Source organism: Mesoplodon mirus, assembly GCF_964341445.2.
Source record: "Mesoplodon mirus genome assembly, chromosome: 3".
In the NCBI taxonomy this organism is placed as follows: domain Eukaryota; kingdom Metazoa; phylum Chordata; class Mammalia; order Artiodactyla; family Ziphiidae; genus Mesoplodon; species Mesoplodon mirus.
Window position 1 is genome coordinate 102,724,198 of NC_138978.1, and position 15,097 is coordinate 102,739,294.

Here is a 15,097-nt window from a genome sequence, read left to right on the forward strand (position 1 = left end):
TCATTTATAGACCTGAATTGATATATATGTAGTTGCCTTATTTATCCTCAGAGTCCTCTGGGATGAAGAAAAGAATGGAATTAAGAGGAAAAGTAGATCCAGAGTGATGGTAGCTCAAGGGCACAAAGAATTCCCACCCAGATGTTCTTTCTTTCCTAGATGACACTGACATCTAATCTAAAGCCAAAGCTTCTCATCAAAAGTTAGGCTCGGGCTTCCCTGGTGGCGCAGTGGTTGAGAGTCCGCCTGCCGATGCAGGGGACATGGGTTCGTGCCCTGGTCCGGGAAGATCCCACATGCCGCGGAGCGGCTGGGCCCGTGAGCCATGGCTGCTGAGACTGCACGTCCGGAGCCTGTGCTCCGCAACAGGAGAGGCCACGGCAGTGAGAGGCCCGCGTACCGCAAAAAAAAAAAAAAAAAAAAAAAAAAAAAGGTGGGGGGGCGTTTCTAGGGACTAGACCATGGCCGGTGGAGAGGAATGATCCAATAACCGTAGCTCCTGTATGTGTTTGATAACAATCATTTGGTTCCATGATGCCTTGTTCCCTGCCGGGGTCCCAGGGCCCGTTACTGTGATGATGAGTGTCAGTAGCCATCGTGCTGGGCAGGAAGTGGGTAGGAAGCTGTTAATGTTTGACCACTACTAATGCACATTTTGCCCACTCTTCTCTCATCTGCAGTCTGAGTACCACTACGAGTACACTGCGTGTGACAGCTTGGGTTCCAGGTGGAGGGTCGCCGTGCCGCATACTCCGGGCCTGTGCACCAGCCTCCCTGACCCCGTCAAGGGCACCGAGTGCTGTAAGCAGCCCTGCCTCTCAGCTTTGGCCTCTGCCCCAAGCCCCCTGCCGTCCAAGTTAGGCACTTCCTGACAGTGTGGCTGCCTTAAGGAATCAGATCTCACCCCGCCCCCCTCCCACCCGGTCAGTCCTCATCCCCAAACCTCCTGAGATTTGGTGCAGAAGTGTTATTTCGTGGATGCAAACTGGGTATCTCAATTTACTTTTGTTTTATTTTCAGATTTAAATCCCATGAGGGTATAAAGTAAAAATAATTCCGGCTGTGTGCCACTTAGATATTTTCTCTGTTTGCATACATTTTCTTTTTTTGGCTGTGCATTTCTCTCCAACCTACACTCACCAGCCACAGTCACTCACTTAGGAAAGATTGTGATTTGCAGTCATTCTTGAAAAAGAAGCCAGAGAAGATAACTTTCTGCCGAGACAGACCTTTAAAATGCACTGGGCATTACTTCAGGGAACAAGAATCTTCCCTGACTGTGGAGCTGACCGTGCAGCCGGAAAGGCAGTGACTTCCCTGCAGCTCCCACCTCACCTCTGGGACTCTGCAGCTACAACTTTGCTACCACTGGCAGCTATTTCCCCTGAGCTGTTCTTTTTAAATATACAAAGGGGGGCAGTGGATAACAATAAAAATCAGGAACTAGAATCAAGGAATACTTGAAAATTTGGAAAGGAGATTGAGGGCATTTAAAATCTAAAATAAGCTTAGCCTAGTTCCTGGTTCAGTAGGTGAGCAAATAAATACTTGTTAAATTTGTGAATGCATATTGCTAAGATCTGAGTAGAACTGAGGTGTGACTAATGGAAACAAATGAACCATCTTCAGTAAACTTGGCCAGCGTTCTTGATCACTATGTGCACCTGCTATGTGAACCACAAAGATAAATAAGGCACAGTCTCTGCCTTCAGAAACGTACAGTCTGGTGGAAGGAGCAGACACCCATTCATCCATTCATTTTTTTCAGCAAACCTTTATGTAGCCCCTGCTATGTCTGTGCCAGTCGCTGAGCCACCATCCCTAGAGAAGCTCAGAGCCTAGTGGGAGGCACACATCAATATGATGTGTTGTATGAGGTGAAAAGAACGGGAGTTATGGATGCTTAGGGATCAGGAACCGCTGGGAGAACCACTCGAGCAAAAGCTTGGAGGTGGGAGAACATCAGACACATTCAGAGAAGAGCATGTGGGCTGGGGTGGAGGCAACACAGGGAGGGGATGGATGGGAGTAGGGTGGAGAAAGGTCTGTAGTGGGGGATCAAGCCGGAAAGTTAGGTTGGGGGAAAATTGGGGAAGAATTTGAATGCCAGGCTGAGAGCTTAATTCTATAACCAAAAGTGGGGATGGTGCCTGATTATTTTTTAAATAACAGAAATAATAGTACATATGAGTGTTTTGGAAAGATACTTCTGACCACCGAATGAGGAAAGACAAGAAACAGGGAACTAGTTAGGAGGACATTGCAATGGTTGAACTAACAGGTCACAAGAATCCCAACTAGTACGGTGGCAGTGGGACCAGAAAGGAGAAGACAGAGGCCAGAAACTCAAGGGGGAAGTTCAAAGCTGAAGGGCTAGGTGCCATTCAGAGGGGTCAGCACGAGGGACCATGCTCTTCACTGGAGAGCTCTCAGAATGGCTGAGGCTACCCCTTAGACCCCTTAGGAAACGAGACTGACAGGGACAAACCCAAAGTCCTGCAACAAGGCCCTAAATCTTTTTTTTTTTTTTTTAATAGCAGCTTTGGGAATTCCCTGACAGTCCAGTGGTTAGGACTCGGCATTTTCACTGCCGTGGCCCAGGTTCAATCCCCTGTCAGGGAATTAAGATCCTTTAAGCCATGTGGTGTGGCCAATAAATAAATAAATAAACAGATAGATAGAATAAATAGGATAAAATAACAGCTTTATTGAGATATAATTTACAGCAGAAGATTCAGCCCTGTAAGTTATAAAGCTCAGTGGCTTTAGAATATTCACACAGTTGCATAACTATCACCACTATCTAATTGCAGAACATTTTTGTCACCCCAAAAAGAAACATATCCATTAGCAGTCTCTCCCCATGCCCCCTCCCCCAAGTCCCTGGTGCCACAAATCTCCATTCTGTCTCTATGGATTTGCCTACTCTGGACATTCCATGGAAGTGGAATCATACAAGATGCGCCATGGCTCCAAATCTTAGTGGGGGAAACTCCCAGGTCTCCATCCTCTGCTCCTCCCCCCAGGATGCACACAACCCACCCACTTCTCCTGCGTGGCAGTAGCCTCACCACCCACCCTTGTCCCCACTCTGTGTTCCAGCCTTCTCTTGCAAAGCCGGGGAGTTTCTGGACATGAAGGACCAGTCGTGTAAGCCGTGTGCTGAGGGCCGCTACTCCCTTGGCACAGGCATCCGTTTTGACGAGTGGGATGGGCTGCCCCATGGCTTTGCCAGCCTCTCAACCAACCTGGAGATCGAGGACAGCACCACAGATTCCACTGAGAACTGCACTTCGTGAGTCGCCCCTCTCCCCACACTCCACGCCCACTCCCTTAGCCCCACGCCCCCCCTTACCTCCCTGCTCCCCATATTGGGGAAGGGGCTGCAGGGAGCACTCCACAGCCTCCTCTCCTGCTCCTCGGGGTGAGGGCTAGAGCAGGCCCCCACTGGACTGCTGGACATGACATCCGCATCAGCCCAACCTTACTGACCTAAGCTTACCAGCGACTGACAGGTATTTGTGACAGGTGAAAAACACGGGGAAATAGAGACAGGTGGACAAGATCAGCAAGGGTTAAATGGCCCAGTCCCTTTAAAACAAAATCCAATTGGATTCCACTATGGAATTTTGGATCAGCCAATAAACTTCCTCAACTTGATTGCAACACCATGTGCAAAGCCTTGGGTATCATCCTGGCTTTGGTGCTAGCTTCTAAAACTGGTCTGAGTTTATGGGTTTGGGAGGATAAAGTGGGACCAGAGCTTTGGTCAGTGATGGCTGAGATCTTCCAAACCCTTTGAGACCCTGATGACCAGAAAATTCTCCAGCTCAGAAGGAAATCTTTTCAGTAATTGAAAGGCTCAGCCCAGGGTGCTTACAGAACGGGTGAGCTATCCTTATCAAATCTCTGGATATTTAATTCCTGGGATGGGAGTATCCTATCCCTGGAATTAAATGATGTGCCTTCTATAGTTCAGGCACTATTCTGGATGCTTTACGTATATTATTTTCTCTAATTCTCACAAGAACCCTTGTGACAGTGAAATAGGTATTATTGTTCCCATTACACAGATGAGGAACTGGAGGCTCAGTGAGGTTCAGTGACTTGTCCTTCATTACCTAGCTTACAACTGGGGAGACTGGAATTCACACCTGGTCCAGGCTTTCCACTGCCCCATGCTGCCACCTTCAAATAACATTTAGTTATTTGAAGGCAACATGCAAGGAAATACCCAGTCCTAGAGAGGAAAAGTAGGGGGATGCATAGATATAAAAGACAATTGTCCACTGCTCTCTGTTAAATATTGACAAAGAATACAGGAGAAAAGTACATGAAAGTTTCTCTTATACCCAAGCAATCAAAAGGATAAAAAAGGATTAATTGTATTACACCTGGATTCCTAAAGGTGGGAGCAATGTCTCCCTTTCCTATACTTAAATCTCCTAGAAGCACCATTGTCTGAGCCAGGCAGGAGGCCTCTAACAGTCCAATTTTAATGTTATTTTAGAGTTCAATATTATGAGTCAAAATCATTAGCATGACAATGTTGGCAGCAGAGATAAAGCTGGAGAGGATTCAAGCTGGAAGGAGAGGGAATGTGTGGGTTAAGACAAGCAACCCCCATCTTAGTCCTAACAGAGAATGTGACTGACCCTGGACAAGATGCAGGCCTGGCTCAGTCGCCACGCGCGTGAAAGCAGGGTTTTCTCCCTGTCTGGGGAAGCAGTGAAAGTCCAGAAATCATTCTCTCTCAGCGAGGCCGGATGTGGGTCTGTTCAAAACGACTTGTGTTTCCACAGCACAGACTGCTTCAGGGCCTGGATCTTAAGGCATCCCACGACATTCCCGGGAGGGGGAAAAAGGAGAAATGGAGAGGAAATGGCCACCTAGAGAGGGTTTGTGATTTCCCCACCGTGCCCCAGAAAGGCAATAACAGCTGCTATCAGGTCACCAAGTGTCTGGCTTTCCTGCTCCATTGTGTATTTACCTGAATCCAAGCCCACTGCCCCCATAACCCCCACCAGTGGTGCCTCCCACCTGCTCTGCCTCTAGCGCCTCCCAGCTGGTCTCCGCTTCCACCCCCAGCTTCCTGCAGGCCACCGTCCACTCAGCAGCCAGACTGATCTTCTTAAACACAAGTCCAGTCACAGTACTTTGCTGCTCAAAACTCTGGATTCTGTGGATTCCCACTGGAATAAAATCCAATACGTTGTCACAGCCTGCAGGGCCTCTGCCCCCTGCCCCTTCTTCCAGCCTCTCTCCAGTGCCTCTCCTCCTGCTTATAGAGCTCCAGCCATCCTGGCCACCATGCTCCCGCCCTCCTTGCGCCTTTAACACGCTCTTCTCCAACTCTTCCCCCAGCTGACTCCTGCTTCACCCTCGGGTCTCTGCCTAAAAGTGACTGCCTCACAGAAGCCATCCCTGACCCCACAGGCCCCTGTTACACACACATACATCATCTTGTATTTCTCCTTATGGCACTTACCATAGTTATTACTATGTTATTAACTGCATGACAAGTTTCTGTCTCCTCCACTAGAAACAGAATGCAAGCTCCAAGAGGGAGGGGGTCAGGGCTGTCTTGTGCTTTGCTGTGTCTCCAGTATCTAACACCTGGCACAAAGCAGACACAAAATAAATAATTGGAAACAAAACAGGCCAACTGAATGGCGTTTCCATGGCAGGTTCCTGAGCCTTCAGGGGATCATCCTTGGTTCCTGGGTAAATGTCCCAGGACTAAGGTGATGGAAACAGTCCTCAGATCCAAAACTGGGATAAGCAAAAGGGAATAAGAGTGAAAAGGGAGTCGTGGAAAGGATGCTGTACGTTCATGGAAGAGAAAGAACAGAACACCAAATACTGTGAAGGTGAAACAAGAATGAGAGAAAGCATTAAAAAGGGTCTCAAACTTTGGAAGCTTCTAAGTTTTTCTGTACAGTTTCTTCTTTCTAACCTGAATTTATAAACAGTGCTACCCAGTGTGAGCTTGGCAGTGTGTCTGGGTGGCCACCGTGTGAGAATTCCTCTTTGAAAACTTGCCTCCCTTTTCCCCAGGGCCATGGCAAAACAAAGCAGGTATAAGCAGATCACAGCTAAATGACCGAGGGCAGGTTCCTAATCTCTTCCATGCCTTGGTGTCCTCATTCTAAGAACCAGTGATAAAAATAGTACTCTTCTTAGAGGCTGTGGTAAGGATGAAATGAAATGATACTTGTAAAGATTTGGAGCGATGCCTCGCATTAGAAATCAATCAAGACATGTTATTATTGAACATGAAACGATCTTCACCAGGGACAGCTCTGACAAAAGTCAGAACTGTGATGCATTTTGCAAACGAAATCCACTTATGGCATCCTTTTAATTATTCATCCACCTTCAGGAGTTATTTATAGCTGATGCTATGGAGCACATCAGCTTTAAGTGCTGTCTCTTTTAACAAGGAGAAATCAGTACCGTTAGGTTAGCTGGGTATCTTGGATGAGCTCAGCTTAGGTATTTTGGATATGCTTCCACTTGAGAATAACACTAACTGTTGAAGAGCTGGAAGTACCGTATTATTCTCACAAACACAGGGGGAAAACAGTGGACTAATCTGAGGTCCCCTGAACTTACCATTATTAATCACTGGAGACATGGGCTGGTCTCAGGCACAGCAGTGAAATAGTGGGATTGTCTTTGATCACCCATTTCCCACATTCATCTGTTTAATGCCCTGAGTCCCCCTTATGTGCCAGGTCCAGGGCTTAGTGCTAGGGACACAGAAGTGAGCAAGTTAAGTTTGGTCTCTGCCCTCACAGCATCGACAAGCCAGGCAGGAAGACAAGCAATTCAAGAAGAATTAAACTATGACCAGAAGAGGAAACCAAACTGCAAATAAACTAAGAAAAGATGCTCAACCTCACTAATAGTTAAGGAAATAAGATTTAAAGCTCACTGAGACACTCTGTCCTACTGTATTGTATTGGCAACAATTTTAACGTCTGACCATTCCAGATGTGGGGAGGGTGTGGAGCAAGAACAGCTGTCTTTCGCTGCGGGTGGGTGTAGCTGACAGCAGCCACTCTGGAGCACAACGTGGCCACAGCTGGTAAAGTTGGTGGTTCACATACCCTGTGACCCAGCAGTTCTACCCCCAGGCTTTCCACTCAAATATGCGTAGAAGGAGACTTGCGAGAATGTTCCAAACAAGAATGCGCACAATAGCAAAAAATTGGAAACAATCTAGATGTCCGTCCACAAGTCATGCATAAATAAATATGGGCGAACCATAGAAAGCAATCTTATATACTCGTAAAAGTGAAAGAAGAGCTTTTATTCACGTGTGACTATGGATATGGAGGAATCCCACAATCATTATACGTGTTGAGGGAAAAAAAGCAAGTTTCAGAATCTGTGAGCACATAAGCTATAAAAACATGCAAAATGCTGTCATACAGTATATTGTTTAGAAATACATACATAATTAGTGAAGGGCAGAGAACCACATGGGGACGTCAAGCACCAAATTCAGGAAAGTGGTTACTTGACAGTGGGGAAAGGTGTGTGTGATGCGGAGGGGGTTGAGATTAGCTAGGGGTACACCAAGACTTCTGCTGTGTTGCATTTCATAAGCAGGGTGGCGGGTCTTAAATATTTCATAACACGTTTAAATGAAATACAGGAGGCGTGTGATTATGAGAAAGGGAACAGTGAGAGCTGAGGGCACACGTAGCAGAGGCAGGTAAAGGAGTCAAGGAGGACTTCTCAGATTAGGTGACGTTTGCTCTAAGACACGAGTAGGAATTAAATAGATGGAGGGAGGAGGAAGTTTGTTCCAGGAAGAGAGAACAGTGTGTGGGAAGACCCAGAGGTGAGAGAAAGTTCGGCAGAAGAATTGAAAGAAATGCTGTAGGGCTGGAGCATAGACAGTGGGTGAGGAGTTCGTACCCCATCCTAAGGGCAACAGGGAGTCAGAGTTTCAAGCAGGGAAGTGACAGGGTCAGATTTTTGTTCTGGAGGCTCTCTCCAGCCACACTGTGGACAAGGGATTGGAGGAAGCAGGACTGGATGCAGGGAGGCGAGTTGGGGCTGATTCAGAGCTGAGGGACATGCGGGGAGAAGGAAGAGCCCTTGGGTAGGGCAAACACAGTAGAGGTATTTAGAAAACAAAATCAATATGCCTTCTCCCTTCCCCCTTCCCATAAAAACCAGTTCCTAGTAGCATCTAAAAGTGGACATTTCAAAACAAAAACAAAAAACAAAAAAAATGGGTGGGTCTTCCCTGGTGGAGCAGTGGTTGAGATTCTGCCTGCCAACGCAGGGGACACGGGTTCGTGCCCCAGTCCGGGAAGATCCCACATGCCGCGGAGCCTGTGCTCCGCAACGGGAGAGGCCACAACAGTGAGAGGCCTGCGTACCGCAAAAAAAAAAAAAAAAGGGGGTGGATTAGACTGGTTGGACTTCTGAGTTCTGAAGAATAGCTTTTCTACTAACTTTCTTTGACAGCTTTGAGTTTGGCAAACCTGGGTTTGAATCTCAGCCCTGTCACTTGCTGGCTGTGTTATACTGGGCAAGGCACTCAACAAGCCTCCGTTTTATCATCCATTAAATGGGGACAAAATTGCATTTCCTCTTACTGATAGCAAGAAATCATGAATGTAGAATATGTAGTTCATCATCTGGGAGATAGTAAGCAACCAATAAATATTATCTACCTCCCCCTATCCACAACCTTACCTGCCGTCTATCTTCTGGGTAGTTCTGCATGATGTGGAGGTACACCTACCTGTCCTCCTCTTGGCTGTACCTCCAGGCTCCTTGACTTGGAGGTCATTCCTCACTGAGCGTTTTCAGGTGTAAGCTTCCACTTGTGAATCACAAGTGTGGAATTCTGCAGAGACCTAGCAGGACATGAGACCTGCATATCGCACAAGCCCTGGTGGGCTGGGGTCCTGACTGTGAACTTGGCTCCTGTTCCCTCACAGGTCCAAGTGGGTTCCTCTGGGTGACTATATCTCCTCCAACACGGATGAGTGCACGGCCACGCTGATGTACGCCGTGAACCTGAAGCAGTCTGGCACTGTTAACTTTGAATACTACTACCCAGACTCCAGCATCATCTTCGAGTTTTTTGTAAGCCCCTGGCTGAGGGGGAAGGTGGGAGGTAAAGACCCTCCGAGGCTCAGATTCATTTACAGGAATCACACGCATAGTCCTGCTCGGGAAGTTTTCACAGTTGTCTTCCCTCTGGAGAGAACTGTGGTCAAAGTGAGCTGAGGTTTCAAAAGGCAAAGAGAAAGGCAGAAGTCAAAGGACCCTGGGGGGAAGAGTAGATAGAGTCTGGGAGATTCGTAGGTGTTCTGCCCCGTTCAGACGTGAAAACAGCACGTAACAGCTCTGAGTTAACGCATAATTTCTTTAGTGTCCACGTACTGACATTTTGTGTGTGTAACTAGCTCCTGCCATACTTCAAATCTCATGACTTCTGAGCTCAGTCCTTCTCCCATAAGAAGGGCCCTCTGAAGGGCTGGGGCATCGTGGGGTAAGCAACTTGTTTCCTTAGAAAGCTGAGAGACTCTGATCTCAAATTCCTTCAGGTTCAGAATGACCAGTGCCAGCCCAATGCAGATGACTCGAGGTGGATGAAAACCACAGAGAAAGGATGGGAATTCCACAGTGTGAGTATCAGAGCAGTCTTCTCCCTGGAGATTCCAGAAAAGGGACCAAGGGCCTTTCCTCCAAAGAGTGCTTCCTCCCCATCTGGGCCTCCACTCTTCTCTCCCTAGAGGGCAGTTGTCTGACAACATGAGGATGCTATAGTTTCTCTCCTCTTGAGTTGACGTAATATGGATGTGAACTGACTCGCTCCTCTGGCTTGACCCCAAGGACCAGCAGCTTTCTAGTTTTAAAGGCCCAGTCTTCTGGGGCTGGGGCATGGATTAATAGAACCAGAGAAGAATGAAGGAGTTTCAGCCACCCTGTTGTCAGTACCTTCAGGTCCCTTCATTGGTCTCAACATAGAAATGCTCATGGTATATGTGACTGAGGGAGAAGTGGGAGAGGGCATGAGAGGGTTGTAAGAGGAGCCTTAGAAGGAGAGAGGAGGGCTCCCCTCGTGGCGCAGTGGTTAAGAATCCACCTGCCAATGCAGGGGACTGGGTTCAATCCCTGGTCCGGGAAGATCCCACATGCCGCAGAGCAACTGAGCTCGTGCGCCACAACTACTGAGCCTGCGCACCACAACTACTGAAGCCCGCGCACCTAGAGCCCGTGCTCCGCAACAAGAGAAGCCACCGCAATGAGAAGCCTGTGCACCACAACGAAGAGTAGCCCCTGCTCGCCGCAACTAGAGAAAGCCCGCGCACAGCAACGAAGACCTGATGCAGCCAAAAATAAATAATAAATTTATAAAAAGAAAAAAAGAAGGAGAGAGGAGCTGAGCCAAGCTGGGAGGAAGGGCAAGTCTGAGGAAGTTGAGGGAGAGGAGCAGAATAGGCACTGCCATGCAGGCTGCAAGAGGAGGGATCCCAACAGGAGGCTAATGCAATGGATTAGCAATACCTGTCTCTATGACTGAACTAACTCCTCCTGTTTGTGGTTTTTAGGTTGAACTAAATCGAGGCAATAACGTCCTCTACTGGAGAACCACAGCTTTCTCAGTGTGGTCCAAAGTTTCTAAGCCTGTGCTGGTGAGAAACATCGTCATAACAGGTATGGAGAACAGAGAATGGGGTTGGGTCTGGGGTCTGATGCTGACTTCAGCAGGGAGGGTGTGGGTTAGTCCTCAGGGGGCTCAGTCTCTAGGCTCAATTCTTGCTTTCCTATGTTGTTCTTCCTCCCTAGGAGTGGCCTACACTTCAGAATGCTTCCCCTGCAAACCAGGCACATATGCAGACCAGAAGGGTTCCTCTTACTGCAAACTTTGCCCAGCTAACTCTTATTCCAATAAGGGAGAGACTTCTTGCCACCAATGTGACCCTGACAAATATTCAGGTGATGTTTCAGAGGGTGGGAAGAGTTTGGTGGGGGAGGGGGTACCAACATATACACAGGGACAGACAGGAAGTGGAGCCATCCTTTTGGCCAAGCTGAAGACGATTCTTCTTAAGCACTTGTTTTCTGGGCCCTGGAAGAGCCCAGCTAATCCGCCAATCACTCTTGAAATGCAATCATTCAGTAAGTATTTATTAGGCCTCTACTATCTGCCAGGCCTTTACTCTAGGTGTTTGGAATACATCAGTGAAAAAAATAGACAAGGGTCCCTGTCTTCATGGAATTTACATTCTGGAATGTAAATGGGATACATAATAACTATAATAACTACATAATAAATATATAGTAAATTATATAGTGTATTAGATAGCAAAAAGTGCAGGGCACCACGGCAAAAAGCAAAAGCAGCTCAGAATTAGAGGAATTAGGAAGGCTATGGAAAGGGGTTGCAATCATTTTTTAATGAAACCTTAATTAAGATAATAATTATAAATAATGTATACAGTAGATAAAAGAGGTATAAATTTATATTTTAATTTATAACAATTAATATCAAAGTTAATTTTTTTTTTTTTTTTTTTGTGGTACGTGGGCCTCTCACTGTTGTGGCCTCTCCCATTGCGGAGCACAGGCTCCGGACGTGCAGGCCCAGCGGCCATGGCTCATGGGCCCAGCCACTCCGCGGCATGTGGGATCTTCCTGGACCGGGGCACGAACCCGTGTCCCCTGCATCGGCAGGCAGACTCTCAACCATTGCACCACCAGGGAAGCCCTATCAAAGTTAATTTAGAAGAGCCATGAGGTCGTATTGTTACGCAAAACATTTTGATAGCGAGAAGCTATAATCTTTTATCCACTGAATTCAAAGCATCCATTTAATTCAAAGCAGGCCTTGTCAGGAAATCCAGGGTTCCTTGGAACACAGCTGGAAAACCACTGCTCTAAGGGAAAATAAGAGGACAGTGGGAAGCAGCCTATTTCTGCAGTCCCTGGATAATTTCCTAAAACAGCCCAACTTGAGAAACGGGACCTGGTTATTTGAGAGGATCTCGGCAGCAGCAGGGCTCTGGTGTAAGATGGGTAGTGTCCCCAGAGGGCCCTGTGCTTAGACAGTCCAATGACTGGCACAGCGACCAATCTCCAAGACAGGTTCTGAAACAAAACAGGTAGGGAGAGAGAAAGAGTCCCCTCCCTTCCCCTGCAAATGCCCATAACTATTCCATTTTTCCTTTTTTACACAGAACTATATACAAAACCGGCTCAAGGCCCTCTCTTAATTAGACACCCCCATCCCTACACAGACACACCCACCCTTCACACAGGTGTCACAGTACGTGTTTGCTCAGCCAAGACCTGCCCCTGACCCTGTGAGCTGCTTATTTCTACACCATTCCTAAAATAGAAGTTCTATTTATCTACACAGATCTTGCCAAATGAGTGTAGCTTTCAGCAAGAACAGAGATTTTTAGATCTTGGGGGAAGTTTTTTTTTTTTTCGGTACGCGGGCCTCTCACTGTTGTGGCCTCTCCCGTTGCAGAGCACAGGCTCCGGACGCGCAGGCTCAGCTGCCATGGCTCACGGGCCCAGCCGCTCCGCGGCATGTGAGACCTCCCCAGACCGGGGAACAAACCCGCGTTCCCTGCATTGGCAGGCGGACTCTCAACCACTGCGCCACCAGGGAAGCCCTTGGGGGAAGTTCTTACCTATAAGTCTAAATTCCTGTTTTTCCACTTGAATTTCGTATTCCTCTTCCCTGCTCTATCAATAGCATCCTTTGTTAGTCTTTTTCTCCAGCTCCCTTTCCAGCCCCGCTGTGGTACAGGGTTTAAATGACAAGGTGGTTCTAGAAGAACTGCCTACAGAGTGTTTTGATCAATGCTATGTAAATTGATTTCTATCCAGAGGGCGGTTATGAAGGTATTAGTTTGGGAGTCTGAATTCTTGGAGTCTATTCTCCTTTTGCCACTGATTTCTCCATCCACTTCTTTAAATGGAAAGTGAAATTTTACTCTGAAGAATATGTTCAGCTTGGGATACAAAGAGTATCACGTTTCTTTGGGACTTGATTGTTCCAGAATACAGGGTCAGTGGGAGACTGGGAAAATGCAGAGAGAGTCTGATGAGAGCCTATGATGGAATGTACATAAAGGGAGTGGCAGGAGGCCCTGTGACCATTTAGTCTTTCATCTGTAAATATATTCTGAGTGGCCACTGGGTGCCAGGGCTTGGGCTTGATGCTAGGGTTACAGCTGGTGCTGCCCTCCAGCTTATGTCAAAAGTGGAAATGCGGTTATAGAAACACCAAGTGTAATAACTCCACGGTACAGGAGGTGCTAGGATAGGAGGACTGAGTGTAATGTGCGGTGGAAGCAAAAGAGGGAAGCGGTCAGTCCTCTCTGGGGAGGGAGGAAAGGCTGCACTAGCTGTGGTCTTGAAAGATAAGCTATCTTGAAAGATGAGTTGGTGATTTGATGGGGGCAGGATATTCTGGAAGAAGTGTGAGCCAAGGCCAGAAGGCTCAGGGATCCAGGAGTAACTCAGCATTGCTGGAGCTTACTTAGAGAGAATTAGCATCCAAGGCTAAGAGGTGGGCAGGGAACAGGTTACGGTTAAACCCTTCTGTGCCATTGCTACAGAACTGGGATTTGATCCTATCAGCATTTGAAGCCATTAAAGAATGTGAAACTGGGAATGACATGATCTGGCTTGTGCCTCTGAAAGACCATTCTGGTTGCCATTTGGAAAATGGATGAGGAAAGGAAGAGCTGGAGGCAGAAGCTACAGTCAGAAGATTTTGCATCAGGTGCCATTGCCCGTATCCAGGACCTAGGCTAACGAGGAGCTGATGCACATGTGGATGTCAGGGACAAAGGCTTGACTGAAAGCATCTTTCTCATTGAGAGATTAAATTTGATCATTAGGATTAATTCCTTTGTGTTATGTTTAATATTAGGGATTCATTTCCTAATAGAACAGCACAGGGTTTAAGGGCATGGACTCCAGAATAAAATCACTGCGGTTCAAATACTTGCTCCACCACTTCCTAGCTGCGCCACCTTGGGCAAGTCACTTGTCTGTGCCTCAGTTTTCTCATCTCTAGAATGGGAATGACAATGATTGTATCTGCCTCATAGCATCATTGTGTGCACTGATTAAAACAGGTAAAGTGTCTGGCATGTAGTAAGCACTAATTTTATTTATTCATTTACAATAAGGCCTGTCCCAGCAGTCTTCTTGTGGTCTGAAACCACTCTGGGCATAGGTAACAATAATAAGTCACTTGTACAGTACTTTACAGTTTACAAAACATTTTCTCATTATTCGTAGCATAGTGCAGGGGTGATATCCCCATTACAAATGAATTAGCAGAAGCTCACAGAGGTTAAGGGATTTGCCCAGAGTCTGTGGTGGTGTCGGAGCTGGGCATTGGGTTCATTCGGTACTTAAATCTTCAGGGGAAATGTTTTCCTTGGATAAAAAGGATCAGAACAAGAATGTTGTATTTCCGGAGGCAGGGGGAAGATACGGAAAGGAGGAGGAAGGTGCAGAAAGAGCAGGTGGAGCCCCCAAGATAAACTTTATCTTCAAACAGTTTTACCCAGGGCCAGTCCTACAGGAATCACTTTTCATTTCCTCAACAAATATCTAGGCCAATCCTTCAAACATGACTAGTCTCCAGCTTCAACACCTTGATGAAACTTGAGCTGGGAAAGTGAGGTCTGGCTCAGCATTTGCGTTAATCATTTATTAAAACCAGTTTAGAAGTTGTCAGTGTGTAAACAGCTGGACCCTTTTTGCTGGGGTGTCAGGTTGAACAAATATTTGACAAGCAGAGAAAGGTCCTTGTGTGGAATGCACTTTCTAACACATAGCTTGCAATTTGCTAGATCCAGTATGCAAGGGCCTGGGAACTGGCTTATTTTCAGCATCTCCCCCCAAATTTCTCCTGGCCAAGTCTGTCAAAACCAGGAGTCCCTGGATCCCTCTATGTTGAAATAGGCCTTTGTTTGTTAACCAAGTGAATGATCTGAGAGACCCCAGCTGTTTCTCAGCCAGTAGTTCCCTCTTGCCTAGGCTAATTAAGATGGGGACAGAAGAGGCATGGAAATATGTGATTGAGGGA

The 15,097-nt window shown here is 47.0% G+C and overlaps 1 protein-coding gene across 1 annotated transcript in view; it reads left to right on the forward strand.

Annotated features, from left to right (window-relative positions):
- Window positions 1–520: 520 nt before the first annotated feature.
- Window positions 521–15,097, forward strand: part of ELAPOR1 (endosome-lysosome associated apoptosis and autophagy regulator 1) — a 34,067-nt gene continuing 19,490 nt past the window's right edge. The window contains exons 1-6 of the mRNA XM_082612792.1: window positions 521–801; window positions 3,103–3,295; window positions 8,967–9,114; window positions 9,579–9,659; window positions 10,587–10,692; window positions 10,825–10,974. Of these exons, the coding sequence (XP_082468918.1) occupies window positions 3,135–3,295; window positions 8,967–9,114; window positions 9,579–9,659; window positions 10,587–10,692; window positions 10,825–10,974 (646 nt within the window). The 5' untranslated portion in view covers window positions 521–801; window positions 3,103–3,134. The remainder of the gene's footprint in view (window positions 802–3,102; window positions 3,296–8,966; window positions 9,115–9,578; window positions 9,660–10,586; window positions 10,693–10,824; window positions 10,975–15,097) is intronic.